We start from the raw sequence: 15,692 nt of genomic DNA on the forward strand, positions 1-15,692 counted from the left end.
ACCCGCAATTGCTAATAGACCATTTGCAACCGCCCGACTATATGTGATAAATTGAAAATCTGAGGTCGGCACCTGACCCTAACCCGCGAATATAGCAATGCGCTGTAGGCTAAAGTCAGAGTTGGCAGAACAGTTTTTTGGCAGGGGGTTTATTGTCTGGTAGGACTACAGGAACTATATTCAATAGTCAGGTTCAATGCTATCTAAGAGTCCAATTAGTAAGATTTGAACAGCTTATACTGTATAAAGAGTGTCTGAGAACCATAGGATGTTTATTGGTTGACCATGTGTGTGCATGCCATTTACAAAGGCATTATACGATTTGTCATAACCTCTCAGGTTACATTTCTAAATAATATTGGACTATTGGACTATTCTGTGACAGTATCTGAATAGGTCAGTGATTGTTCTTTGATTGTTTGTGTGATGAGTCAGTGGGTTGATGTTGATGTCACTGTTCTTAAAAATATATATATATATATATATATATACTGCTCAAAAAAATAAAGGGAACACTTAAACAACACATCCTAGATCTGAATGAAAGAAATAATCTTATTAAATACTTTTTTCTTTACATAGTTGAATGTGCTGACAACAAAATCACACAAAAATAATCAATGGAAATCCAATTTATCAACCCATGGAGGTCTGGATTTGGAGTCACACTCAAAATTAAAGTGGAAAACCACACTACTGGCTGATCCAACTTTGATGTAATGTCCTTAAAACAAGTCAAAATGAGGCTCAGTAGTGTGTGTGGCCTCCACGTGCCTGTATGACCTCCCTACAACGCCTGGGCATGCTCCTGATGAAGTGGCGGATGGTCTCCTGAGGGATCTCCTCCCAGACCTGGACTAAAGCATCTGCCAACTCCTGGACAGTCTGTGGTGCAACGTGGCGTTGGTTGATGGAGCGAGACATGATGTCCCAGATGTGCTCAATTGAATTCAGGTCTGGGGAACGGGCGGGCCAGTCCATAGCATCAATGCCTTCCTCTTGCAGGAACTGCTGACACACTCCAGCCACATGAGGTCTAGCATTGTCTTGCATTAGGAGGAACCCAGGGCCAACCGCACCAGCATATGGTCTCACAAGGGGTCTGAGGATCTCATCTCGGTACCTAATGGCAGTCAGGCTACCACTGGCGAGCACATGGAGGGCGGTGCGGCCCCCCAAAGAAATGCCACCCCACACCATGACTGACCCACCGCCAAACCGGTCATGCTGGAGGATGTTGCAGGCAGCAGAACGTTCTCCACGGCGTCTCCAGACTCTGTCACGTCTGTCACGTGCTCAGTGTGAACCTGCTTTCATCTGTGAAGAGCACAGGGCGCCAGTGGCGAATTTGCCAATCTTGGTGTTCTCTGGCAAATGCCAAACGTCCTGCACGGTGTTGGGCTGTAAGCTCAACCCCCACCTGTGGACGTCGGGCCCTCATACCACCCCCATGGAGTCTGTTTCTGACCGTTTGAGCAGACACATGCACATTTGTGGCCTGCTGGAGGTCATTTTGCAGGGCTCTGGTAGTGCTTCTCCTGCTCCTCCTTGCACAAAGGCGGAGGTAGCGGTCCTGCTGCTGGGTTGTTGCCCTCCTACGGCCTCCTCCACGTCTCCTGATATACTGGCCTGTCTCCTGGTAGCGCCTCCATGCTCTGGACACTACGCTGACAGACACAGCAAACCTTCTTGCCACAGCTCGCATTGATGTGCCATCCTGGATGAGCTGCACTACCTGAGCCACTTGTGTGAGTTGTAGACTCCGTCTCATGCTACCACTAGAGTGAAAGCACCACCAGCATTCAAAAGTGACCAAAACATCAGCCAGGAAGCATAGGAACTGAGAAGTGGTCTGTGGTCCCCACCTGCAGAACCACTCCTTTATTGGGGTGTCTTGCTAATTGCCTATAATTTCCACCTGTTGTCTATTCCTGTCACGTCCTGACCAGCAGATGGAGCTAGTGTTTTAGTTTTGGGGTCAGGACGTGGCAGGTTTGTGTTTGTTAAATGTTGGGTTGATGATTGGGACTTCCAATTGAAGGCAGGTGTGTATAGTTGCCTTTAATTGGAAGTCCTATATAGGTGTGTGTGTTTGTCTTTGGGGTTGTGGGGAATTGTTTTGCACTGCGTTTTTTTGAAGCCTGCAAACTGTTGCTGTTGTGGTTTTTTGTTTTCCGGTGGATGCTTTACTCCTTTTGTTGGGGAAATAAAATATGAGTATCCACACTTCCGCTGCGCCTTGGTCCTCCATTACAGACGACAACCGTGACAGAATTCCCCACCTTCACAGGACCAAGCAGCGGAATAAGGCTGGCAAGGACTGGGAGACCGAGAGGCACCCCCAATAATTTTTTAGGGGGGGGCACAAGGGCTGTGTGACGGGGCAGGAGCTGCCCGCCAGTCAACAGTCGTCGGAGCTGCCCGCCAGTCAACAGTCGTCGGAGCTGCCCGCCAGTCAACCGTCGTCGGAGCTGCCCGCCAGTCAACAGTCGTCGGCGCTGCCCGCCAGTCAACAGTCGTCGGCGCTGCCCGCCAGTCAACAGTCGTCGGCGCTGCCCGCCAGTCAACAGTCGTCGGCGCTGCCCGCCAGTCAACAGTCGTCGGAGCTGCCCGCCAGTCAACAGCCGTCGGAGCTGCCCGCCAGTCAACAGTCGTCGGAGCTGCCCGCCAGTCAACAGTCAACTGTCCCGAGTTGCCAGACTGCCCAGACTGTCCCGACTTGCCAGACTGGCCAGACTGGCCAGACTGTCCCGAGCTGCCAGACTGGCCAGACTGCCCCGAGCTGCCAGACTAGCCAGACTGCCCCGAACTGCCAGAGTGGCCCGACTGCCTGGAACGGCCAGAACCGGAGCCACCTCCAGGATAGGTGGGTTGGGGAGGGAGGGTGTAGCACAGTGCCGTCGGTGACGGCAGCCACCCTCCCTTCTCTCCCTTAGTGTTTAGGGGTTATTGTTTATGTTTTTTTTGTTGGTGTTTTTCTGTTGGTAGGTGCATTCCGGGGACTGCACCTTGAGGGGGGGTACTGTCACGTCCTGACCAGCAGATGGAGCTAGTGTTTTAGTTTTGGGGTCAGGACGTGGCAAGTTTGTGTTTGTTAAATGTTGGGTTGATGATTGGGACTTCCAATTGAAGGCAGGTGTGTATAGTTGCCTTTAATTGGAAGTCCTATATAGGTGTGTGTGTTTGTCTTTGGGGTTGTGGGGAATTGTTTTGCACTGCGTTTTTTGAAGCCTGCAAACTGTTGCTGTTGTGGTTTTTGTTTTCCGGTGGATGCTTTACTCCTTTTGTTGGGGAAATAAAATATGAGTATCCACACTTCCGCTGCGCCTTGGTCCTCCATTACAGACGACAACCGTGACAATTCCATTTGCACAACAGCATGTGAAATTTATTGTCAATCAGTGTTGCTTCCTAAGTGGACAGTTTGATTTCACAGAAGTGTGATTGACTTGGAGTTACCTTGTGTTGTTTAAGTGTTCCCTTTATTTTTTTGAGCAGTATGTATGTGTATGTATATATGTGTATGTATATATAGTTAATCAATTGAGACAAAAGAACATACCTAACATAAACAGATGGATTTACCTATCATTAGCCCTTTCCCAATCCAACCCACCCAATCCAGAGTTAGCTAGGCTTGTAGCCTTAAGTCTTTAAGTAGGGCCAATAGACCTACTGATATTTCTCATTTCTTGACACCTGTTCTCTCACTCATCAGATACCTTAATACCATTATTTTCTGCCTCTCCAGAAGTTCCTGTTACACCGGTTGATGGTCGCCGCCTGCCTCCCCCAGCAACTCACCGACAGGAGAGACCTGGGAGGTCAGCCAAACGCTACTGTAGAACACATTTAAGAGCTTTTAGGACAAAGAGGATGTGCATCCCAGGACGGATTAGGAGGCATCACTCTTTCACTGATAGAAGTCTTCCCTGTACATTGACGCAGGCTTCTCTTCCTCCTCCTAAGCACGGTTTTGTTTATAGCTGATATGTCAAATCAAAATCAATGTTCAATATTCTTTATAATGCGTTTGAGTCTCTGAAGTTGAGACATACTTCCTGTACAACTTCCTCTTGTTATAAAAAGCCTTCAACAGTTACTCCAATTTTGAATGATCCTTATTGTAGTTACTCTAACAAGTTCCTTGTTATGGGTCACTTTATGGCTGTCACACCTTGGTCTGCGAATGAGAAGAAAGGACATTATGGCCTTTTGTCTCCCTCAGATTGACGACTCTCTAAACTAAAAAACGTAATGTAATGCATGCAATAAAGCTTATTCATGGGAAGCAAGGCGTTTCCCATAGTGAGATACCTTCGCTCTGTTATCGTAGAACCAGGGTTACGCAATTAACCTTACGTTCTTTCTCCTTTGGTTGTGCAGTAGACTACAAGGAGCTGAACCAGTGCTTGCAAAGGTATTACCAAGGTGACACTATCACAAGCCTGCTTTTGCTGTACCCAACATACTTCATATCATTGAGGTAGTCAAGATTAGCCAGTGACACCTTTTAATGAAACCCATAGCAATAATTATATGCAAATCTGTCAATTACTTGAATACAAGTAAAACCTCTATGGCCCATCTTTCCATTGATTAGGATAATGATATGGGATTTTCAATCATTGCCATTTTTTTTGTTTCTCTTCTAGTCTTCCAGCGAGGTTCTTGTGTCTCTGCTGCAGGATCTGAGAGACATGCAGGAACGGCCGCACTGGCAGAGTATCTTACTTCATGCAAATTTGAATCAATATATCACAGTTATATCTGTTCTGGTACTAAATTCAGAGGGTCAAGCATGTGCATTCTGTTGACAGACCAACCAAAATCACTATAGCTTGACTAAAACTCGGCCATAAACATTATTTGACATGCTGTCTTGATGTTGTCATGGTCCCTGTCATCGTCATGCAGCGTCCTGATCGAGGCGCTCAGGGTCCTGGTGATGTCACATTACATTCCCAACAGGCTGTTTCAGCAGTAGAGCTGCAAGGTGCTGAACGTGCAGGCCAGGGTGGGTGGGGCTTTGAGTAGGGACAGGCTTTTGACGAGGAGGAGGACACAGAAACACTGGTCAGCACTGCCCTGTCCATGCTGCTCAAGCTGGGAAACCACCTCCTCAAAGCAACCAACGTGAGTCATCAATAGCAGCATTGCCACTGGTGGTCAAACTATAGAGACATACTTATCCAATCACGTCTTGGGTTCATTGTGGGGAAGATCTAACTGTAGGGGGTGCGTACTGGCGGCAGACAAGTCAGGCGCAGGAGAGCAAAAACTGATTTACAACGGCACAGTTTAATAAATAAAACCACCGTAAACAGAACAATAATTCAATGGGTAAACAAAACCCGTTACACACCAGCATAACGTGCACAAGCACTACAATAAACAATTCCGGACAAGGACATGGGGGGAACAGAGGGTTAAATACACAACATGTAATGATGGAATTGAAACTAGGTGTGTGTGAAGACAAGACAAAACAAATGGAAAATGAAAAGTGGATCGATGGTGGCTAGAAGACCGGCAACACCGACCACTGAACACCGCCCAAACAAGGAGAGGAAACAACTTTGGCAGAAGTTCTCCGGCTGTCCCTATAGGATAACCCATTTTGGTTCCAGGTAGAACCGTTTTGGGTTCCATGTAGAACCATTTGTGGAAAGGGTTCTACCTGGAACCAAAAAAAGGTTCTTCAAAGGGTTCTCCTATGGGGCAGCCGAAGAACCCTTTTAGGGTTCTAGATAGCACCTTTGTTTCTAAGAGTGTACCTGCGGGCCTAACACACCCTTCGCCACATCCTCATGGACTCTGGTGAGCAGGACTTTACACACTCATCAACAGGGCTGGCTAACTCCATTTGAATTCAGTCAATTTAATAAGTTATATGAAGTTCCAGTACATTAATTAATTGAACAAATTGCCAATGAAAGTCAATGGCTCTCAGATTGTTACATGGGTCAAATTACCTGATAACTTTGATACCTAAACATTACCACATGCTGTATGTTCTGTGATTGTTTAAAGGGCACATGTTTGGAAGCGGTTTAGTGTTTGGCCCAAAGGTCAAAGGTATGGGTCTGTCAGCATGTCACATCAAACCAATTCACAAGTCTAACATTGCATGCATCATCTCACTTTTGACCTGAATGACTTTGAATGGATTCTCTCTGAATGAAGGATATTTTGATTCCGGCACAATATATTGCTGTGTACCCCCGAGATTCTGAGGTTATGCTGTACATATAATTTGGGGTTCACAGCGTACCTGTGAATACCTATTGTTATTGCCTGAGTTCTATTATTATTATTTGACGTGGTCAAATAACTCAAGCATAGATTGGTAACTTGTTTTCTAATTTGCCACACAGAAACTAAAGCCCATGAGTAACTTGGTCAAAAATAATGGCACCGATTGGCCTATAGAGGCTGCTGTTATAAGCAGTCTCACTTAAACCCTCATATCCCTCGCCCCGTTTGACCTAGACACTTGAAACATTGTATGTAGGTGTCTAAGGGATTGGTTAATAGATGGCTGAGTTTCTGATAAATCAGGAAATCCGATTTTATGTGTCCATTTAAATCCTTTGTAAATCCACTCCACAATGACCTATGTATTTTCTTTCCTGTTAACATACTGCCACACACACCATACTCACAAAGCATTAATAAATACACACCAAACCCAAATCATACAAAAAAATGTTTTTTAATAGTTTTAACATTCTGATGAGGATTGTTTCCAATCTTACAGTACCTGTCCACAGCAAGTGTTCTGCTCTGACTGGGAGAGGGTATGTCTTATTTCAGTGTCCCCAATATCACCGCAGTTGACATGTACATTAGGGCCTTTTTATATCTAAAAACAATGTCTCTGGATCATCAAACCTTCCCTTTTATTTTGGCCCCCTTGTATAAATGTATTATTTGAACATAAACTATGCAAAAACATTCATGAAGATGTACTTGCTTACCAAACAATAGCTGCATGCACCACTGTGTCATCATTTGCAAATGTTCATACAGGCAAACCAGGTGTGTTATATCTCACATTTTTTCAGGCTAGCCTGATTGGCCAACAAAAAAGGCGTATCTTTGTTTTGCCTAATATAAATCAGGAGGATTTGTTAATCTGATGGATAATTGGAGTGATTTATGCCGATATAAAGGTTATCCTCAGAGAATAACATTCCATGTTTACAGACAAAAATAAATACAAGTCATCATTCTGTGTCATCAAGTGTCATTCTGTCTTGACTCATTAGGCAGAAAAGCTCAAAGTTAGATGCTATATTGTCTCCAAGTTGTATAAAGTAATTCAGTTTGGCAATTATTAAGCCATGCTTAGATGTACAGTAGCCTACCTCATATTTATTTGACTCTGCTGAGTGAATAGTTGATTGACAGGATGGAAGTCGGAGCAAAATGCAATACAGGAACTGTGGACTGATAAACTGATCATAGGGCAAAACTGAATAATTCTACCTGCATTGCAAGGCTCTTTTTTCTTTTCACATAGAAAAATAAATATGACAAGTACAGGTAAATAGGACCAAAGATAAGACAAATTTCACAAGCATGATGAAAAATCATGCTGCTGATTTTCACACATAGAACAATGTCTAGTCATAATCCCCAAGCCTGTTCACATCACTACCAAACATCTGTCCACCCTGTTAAAACTACATCCACAACACACAGAATTCCCCCTTAAAGCAACCTGAGGCAAACAGTCCAAATAGTCACCAGTACATTCCACCTATTCATTGAAAAAACATGTTTTTATCTTACAGTAACTCAAAGGGCATATTTAGAAAAACTGTAACAGTGGAAATATTCTGTGGAATCTCTCTCACCAACCACTGCCCTTGATAGACAGGATTTCTGATGTTAATAAAGTTGTGTTTTCAATAAATATGTACAAACCATCACTCATGAACAGAACAGCCACAGAACAGCACATTATCCCCACCGACAAACGTCCAGATAGACACAGAACTGGCCATTCACTTCAGCACATCCAAATTGTAAGAACAGCTTTCAATAATGTAAATGCAATATTGTCTATATTATACATTTTTTGAATTCCTCAAAATAATATGGCATGATTAGCACTTGTCGCATCACGACAGGCAGAATTAAGACAAAAGCAATAAAATATCAGTATAAACAGTAAAAAAACATGGGACCCTCTTAATATTTGAGGTTTCTCTGTTCATAAATACTGTAATTGCACTTTGTATTATCGTTTAGAAATTCTAACTTTTTGTTCTGGAACTGTCTAGTAAGCACTGGGTTGAACTGTATTGCTTTCAGAGGAGAATATTAGTCTTCTCCACTGGGGAATATACTCTGTACTGTAAGGTTGGAATAACTAGGAAACTATGTTGACTCAACTGGTTTTTGCCTCGAGGGATGGTGGTCCTCGTTTTACTTACCAATTGACAATCATGAATACATCCCTTATAATAGCTCTACTGGTCAGGCTTATGGACTAGTGGAGACTTGCTGCACACTGTGATGCAGCACTTTCCGTTTAGACATACTGTATCATTAAGCTCTAGGCTGATGACTCTGCACTTTTAATCTAACATTCCTCTAAAATAGATTTAACCTTGAAACTATGTTACTGCTATTACTACTGTACTGTATAAAGCTTGTGACTGATAACTGTGCAACACTTACTGCATTTTGTTATGTGTGAATCTGGCAATATTGTGGTCAGGACCAGAACAACACGGACAAGTTAACATATATAACATATGTATATATGTATACACTTTAAATCAATATTTATATTTTTCATATCTTCATATATACAGTTGAAGTCGGAAGTTTACATACACTTAAGTTGGAGTCATTAAAACTCATTTTTCAACCACTCCACAAATTTCTTGTTAACAAACTATAGTTTTGGCAATTCGGTTAGGACATCTACTTTGTGCATGACACAAGTCATTTTTCCAACAATTGTTTACAGACAGATTATTTCACTTATAATTCACTGTATCACAATTCCAGTGGGTCAGAAGTTTACATACACAAAGTTGACTGTGCTTTTAAACAGCTTGGAAAATTCCAGAAAAGGATGTCATGGCTTTAGAAGCTTCTGATAGGCTAATTGACATCATTTGAGTCAATTGGAGGTATACCTTTGGGTTTTTTCCAAGCATACCTTTAAACTCAGTGCCTCTTTGCTTGACATCATGTGAAAATCAAAAGAAATCAGCCAAGACCTCAGGAAAAGAATTGTAGACCTCCACATGTCTGGTTCATCCTTGGGAGCAATTTCCAAATGCCTGAAGGTACCACGTTCATCTGTACAAACAATAGTACGCAAGTAAAAACACCATGGGACCACACAGCCGTCATACCGCTCAGGAAGGAGATGTGTTCTGTCTCCTAGAGATGAACTTATTTTGGTGCGAAAAGTGCAAATCAATCCCAAAACAACAGCAAAGGACCTTGTGAAGATGCTGGAGGAAACAGGTACAAAAGTATCTATATCCACAGTAAAACGAGTCCTATATTGACATAACCTGAAAGGCCGCTCAGCAAGGAAGAAGCCACCGCTCCAAAACCGCCATAAAAAAAGCCAGACTACGGTTTGCAACTGCATATGGGGACAAAGAAAGATCATACTTTTTGGAGAAATGTCCTCTGGTCTGATGAAACAAAAATATAACTGTTCGGCCATAATGACCATCGTTATGTTTGGAGGCTTGCAGCCGAAGAACACCATCCCAACCATGAAGCAAGGGGGTGGCAGCATCATGTTGTGGGGGTGCTTTGCTGCAGGGGGGACTGGTGCACTTCACAAAATAGATGGCATCATGAGGCAGGTAAATTATGTGGATATATTGAAGCAACGTCTCAAGACATCAGTCAGGAAGTTAAAGCTTGGTCACAAATGGGTCTTCCAAATGGACAATGACCCCAAGCAAACTTCCAAAGTTGCGGCAAAATGGCTTAAGGACAACAAAGTCAAGGTATTGGAGTGGCCATCACAAAGCCCTGACCTCAATCCCATAGAAAATTTGTGGGCAGAACTGAAAAAGTGTGTGCGAGCAAGGAGGCCTACAAACCTGACTCAGTTACACCAGCTCTGTCAGGAGGAATGGGCCAAAATTCACCCAACTTATTGTGGGAAGCTTGTGGAAGGCTACCTGAAAAGTTTGTCCCAAGTTAAACAATTTAAAGGCAATGCTACCAAATACTAATTGAGTGTATGTCAACTTCTGACCCACTGTGAATGTGATGAAAGAAATAAAAGCTGAAATAAATCATTCTCTCTACTATTATTCTGACATTTCACATTCTTAAAATAAAGTGGTGATCCTACCTGACCTAAGACAGGGAATTTTTACTAGGATTAAATGTCAGGAATTGTGAAAAACTGAGTTTAAATGTATTTGGCTAAGGTGTATGCAAACTTCCGACTTCAACTATATATATGTGTGTGTATATAAAAAGGCAAGAGGATGAAATATATATAGTACCAGGCAACATTTTGGACACATCTACTCCTACTACCTACTATGTAATCATGTAGTAACCAATAAAGTGTTAAACAAATCAAAATATATTTTAGATTCTTGCCAAGAGTGTGCAAAGCTGTCATCAAGGCAAAGGGAGGATACTTTGATTTGTTTAACACTTTTTTGGTTACTACATGATTCCATATGTACTATTTCATAGTTCTGACGTCTTCACTATTATTCTACAATGTAGAAATAGTAAAAATAAAGAAAAACCCTTGAATGAGTAGATGTGTCCAAACGTTTGACTGGTACTGTATATATTTCATCCTCTCGCCTTTTTATATACACACATATACAGAGGCTTCAGTATTTACAATAGTGTTGTGATGGATAAAATATATAGCACTTGAACGTAAGTGCATGACAGAGCAGCGTTTGTTGTGGCTTCCAAACACTAATCAGTGTTATGGATGGAACGTTTCTAAGGAGACCATAGGTTTGTGTTTGTCATGGGCGGGCCCCTCACCTTTGAACCCCATCACTGGATCATCAGATTGGAACATTGATATTATGTGTTGTGGATGTCAGTCATACTCCTCTGCACCGTAATCATCGGTATAAATACTTTCAGCACAACAGCAAATACTTATTCACATTCCTCATCATCAAATTCTTTATATGGTGGATTCCTCTTAATAAAGGGGGGGGGGTATAGGGAACTGAAACAGCAACCGCCGTATAATTTCAATGAGAGCCTATTCTTATTCCCTGTGTGATAGAATATAAACATATGTTCTAGCACCAGAAGAAATGTATCTATATTCTGGATAACACCCACACATACAGGACCGCACTCATATACACACTTGCTCTAACAAAAAAGTTTTCAATATTGGCTTTCAAACAGCTGAGCAGGCTCCCCATTGACAGGCTCTTGCCAGATAAGGCTCTCAGGGCGCTCATTAAAGAAGCTGAGGCTGAGTGCAGAGACTACAGAGAGGAGGTATAGTCCCACCCTGCACATTCCACTCATACTCACTTTTCAGCATTCCATTCCTTTTATATAGAATTATTCTGTTTCTTCTGTTTCTATGTCCCATTCCCTCTACAGCCTCTCCTATGATAATGTACAATCAAGTACATGCTATACTATAGAATATCTGTATACCGTATTTATAATTATATATCTGTATACCTATGGTTGTATTCTTATATTATATGACACATATAATATCTCTTGTATCACTGTTAATATCATATACTCTGAAATGTACAGTATAAACAGTCATTTTAAATAGTCAATACTATATTATCCAGATTCAACTTCCCATCTAACAGCCAAATGCAATCTTAATCTCCCTTTGAAGAGTGTGATTGGGGATTCAAGCTCAAACTGGTCTTGCAGTACCATATATATTTTCTATGGCAGAACTCGCCACTTAATGATGCAGCACATTTCCAAACACATCACACAATTCACAAACACACGTTCAGCCAGGAAGGAACAAGGGGTTGCCAGTGATTTCAAAGTATGAGGGATGAGTTAGGATGGCGTCAAAAGGAATGCTATAGACTTGGTGACAGGGAGAGGAAATCAGAAATCTACTGTCCCTTTCCTTTACTACTACACTCAAAAGAGTAGAATCCATTCCACCGAGCAAATCGTTTTCATGTCTTGTAGGTGAAGTTAGAGGCAATATTGGAAATGACTCAAATAAGGCAAAAGTAAAGAAAAATAAACGCAATTGTTGAAAAATAAAATTCTTAAAAATGAACGCACCACAGACAGAATCAAAGGAATCCAGTCAACATAAAAACAAAGCATTGTGTCCGATTCTGTGTATCAAAAGTCCCTCCCCCCACAGTCTCAGAGAGAAACTCTCTGGATGTGGATATACTGTATGTATTTTCTGTATTCATATATATTTCAGGTTATAAGATTAACTTTGCTTTACAGGGCTGAACCCAGTGTTTGGTCTCTATGGGTGGAGGTGAGGTCTGGAGTGAGTCCCATTGGGTCAAAGGTCAGAGAATGGGTCCTGGGGACAGGCTAGAATAGTAGGGCTGGGGGTGGAAACTCGTGATGTCATAGTATCGTGCTCTCAGACTCTTCCTCTGACTCTGTCTTGGGGGTAGGCTGGACCACCGCCACTGAGTTCCTGTAGGGGACCATCTTAGGCTCGTCGAAGATGTCATCCAGTTCAACGTTGATGATGGGGATATCCAGGTTGCAGAAAGAGTCTGAGTGGTCAAAGATCAACATGAGAAGAGAATAGAAAATAAGACATAGAGAAAATAAGGGTTGCTTAGAATAAGTCTGTTCCCGGACATGATTAAGTCAATGCTGAATGATGCATTACACACAGCAGGGAGGTGTTCGGGGTAGGTTTGTAATACTGCAAATTTCATGTGAAGAAACAACACTTGTTCAAGGTGTGGATAACAACAATTCCCCAACAGTGTCCAGTGCAGTCACCGCAAACATTTATACTTTGTCTTTGATCTCACAGTCATGTGAGAATGATGACATCCATTGTGTAACACTTGAAATGGACAACAACCAGTGGGTGGACAACAGGAAGTGTGGGGTGGGGTGGGGGGTGACTTTGCAGAGTGTAAGCAAGGGGACAGCGGTGGGATGTGGCATGGTTTCGGGGGAAAAACAGTAAAGAAAGCTTCTTGGGATAGTAAAATGACATCAATCTTCTGTGTGAAGTGGAGTCAGTGGACGGTCTTTCAGACACATCCACAAGCCATGCATCGCGCCAGTCTCAGCCACCATGCAAAGGGCAACGAAATTGGTTAGTGGTGGACTGAACAATGCAGAGATATATAGATATATACATATGGGACGTCATGTATATAGGTATATACACAGAGAGCTGGAGCCATGCAGCTCCACAGTGAGCCAGGATGGCGGACGGTTGGTTGGTTGGAGGGGCAGGAGGGTGAGGCTTTAGTACAGTACTGGAATTCCTGCTTACCCTAAAAGGCCCTTTCACATTTAGCCCATATTGAACCATTCACCTCATACCGCTGTAGGCAGACGATAATAGTAGACAAAATAATGAAAAATATGGAAGAACAAGATAAGAGATATTGATTAGAATCTTTTAACCTGTTCCCTGTAGCTTTACACAGGTGAAAGGGTTTAAAGTATCAGTCATTTAAAAAAAATGACAGAAAAGAGTTCAATTTGCAGAAACCACATTAAAACCACAGAGATCCTATTAAATTAAATTCTATGATTAAAATGCTGTGAGGCACACTAGAGAATTTACCAGAGATGAGAGTGTATAAGTGGGCTCCTAGTGTGTAGAAACTCCATTGAAGCATTTACCTGTGGACATGCTCTCCCCAGGAGACAATCCATCCAGCAGGCCACCACTGTGCTCCAGGGGTTGGGGGCTGGAGCCAAGGGTGCTGGGGGGCTGTGGCGGGGGCAGGCTGGGCCTCTGCCGGGGAGGCTTGGGAGTGGGCCTGGCCTTGGTGAGGGTGCCGGCTAGCGAGGGAGGGGAGGAGAGGGTGGCGGTCTGAGCCTGTCCCGGAGAGCCGATGGTGGCGTAGCCCTGAGGGTAGCCAAAGCCATACGGGGAAGGGGTACTAGGAGGGGTGGGGGACAGGCTGACTGGAGAGGGCTGACCTGTGGACTGGTCAGACATTCCCCCAGACTGAGAGTAGTGCTTAGGTGGGATGGGGGCCAGCTTTTTAGCTGTGGAGAGACCAGACAGAATGCCAAGTGTGAGAGAAAAGCAACACAGATTGTAATTGAGAGGTGACAAGGCAAAACAAAACACTCTGGCTGCTTTGTGCATAGTACAGTCTCTCTCACACGCACACACACACACACACACACAAACACACACACACACACACACACACACACACACACACACACACACACACACACACACACACACACTTCTTTCATCAGTACCTCTTCTCAGGGTGTGAGGGCTATGTTCAGAAGAGGGCTGTGATGGCCCACCAGAGGGTGCTGTTCCCTGGAAGCCCTTCTGTCCAATCACTGGAGACAGCTCCTTGTTCATCAGACTACTGGGGAGGCGAAAAGGATATATGAACAACAATATGTAATTTTCATAGCATCTTCTTCAGGTTGTGTGTGTGTGTGTGTGTGTGTGTGTGTGTGTGTGTGTGTGTGTGTGTGTGTGTGTGTGTGTGTGTGTGTGTGTGTGACTGTGTGTGTCCGTGTTCACTGCCTGTCAGTAAGCAGTGAACAACATGTAGCTAACAATTGCCAATCAGGTTGAATATATTGACCTTATTCCTGCACGTCATGACATCCATAGGAATGAAAATCCCCGTAGTCAAATACGTCAAATAATCTGAGTGACCACTTTCACTACTGCAAGTATACGCACTACCAGCTATATCGCAGTGGAGCATAAACCCCCCCCAAAATCCAAGCCCAAGCCTGTAGGCTTAATAGATTTTTGTTGCCTTTTATGGCACTATCCAGCCAGAATGCCAATGGGTAGAGAGCTTGAAGGAAAAAACCTAACCAGTTTATAATAGGATGGGAGTGACAGCTCTCCCAGCTCCAAATTCCCCCTCCCATTGACAGCAGATGAGGATGGGTGATCAGGACTGGAGGGATCTGGAGTTAGGGTGGAGCTATCCAATGAGGCATTCCTTATGGCTGTTGATGTAAAAGACCCCATTCCGATGAAGGCCAATGATTGGTTAGGAATCATGCCCAGCCCATCCATATTTTTCACCTAGTCACTCCTAAATCCAATTCCTATTCAAAACAAAACTAGCCAACTACCATCCAAGGCCAACTGGGCCCACTAAAATGACTCATTAACACCCACTATATTCTGCTATCGCTGAGAGCTTTGAATATTGTTTGTTGCTTGGCAACATCACGCTATAAAATAAGGTACTAAAACGCTCCAATAGAACAGAGTGAGAAAATGAACAAAATGTATAAAACAGGATGTTGGCATATTGGAGGCAGCTCCCTCTCTCTCACTCTCCCATTTGTCTCCCAATATCCCTCTCTCATCTTGTCATTATGAGCCACTCAGGCCTGTGTGTGTTTTACGGAGACTGAGTTTGTGTCCAGGTTCTAGGAGTGGGCCGGACGATGTGACTTAGTATTTACCCGGTCAGCTTGGCTCCTCTCTCTCGGCTACAGGCACAGGCGGCCCACGGAAGAGGTGCGGACAGGGGAAAGTTAGG

General features: G+C 43.4%; 1 protein-coding gene across 1 annotated transcript in view; it reads right to left on the minus strand.

Annotated features, from left to right (window-relative positions):
- Nucleotides 1-11,140: 11,140 nt before the first annotated feature.
- The window catches only part of LOC115201027 (rho GTPase-activating protein 44), a 125,839-nt gene continuing 121,287 nt past the window's right edge, over nucleotides 11,141-15,692 (minus strand). The window contains exons 20-22 of the mRNA XM_029764226.1: nucleotides 14,425-14,543; nucleotides 13,828-14,199; nucleotides 11,141-12,728 (exon numbers count right to left, since the gene is read on the minus strand). Of these exons, the coding sequence (XP_029620086.1) occupies nucleotides 12,574-12,728; nucleotides 13,828-14,199; nucleotides 14,425-14,543 (646 nt within the window). The 3' untranslated portion in view covers nucleotides 11,141-12,573. The remainder of the gene's footprint in view (nucleotides 12,729-13,827; nucleotides 14,200-14,424; nucleotides 14,544-15,692) is intronic.

This window comes from Salmo trutta, chromosome 10, assembly GCF_901001165.1.
Source record: "Salmo trutta chromosome 10, fSalTru1.1, whole genome shotgun sequence".
NCBI classification, from domain to species: domain Eukaryota; kingdom Metazoa; phylum Chordata; class Actinopteri; order Salmoniformes; family Salmonidae; genus Salmo; species Salmo trutta.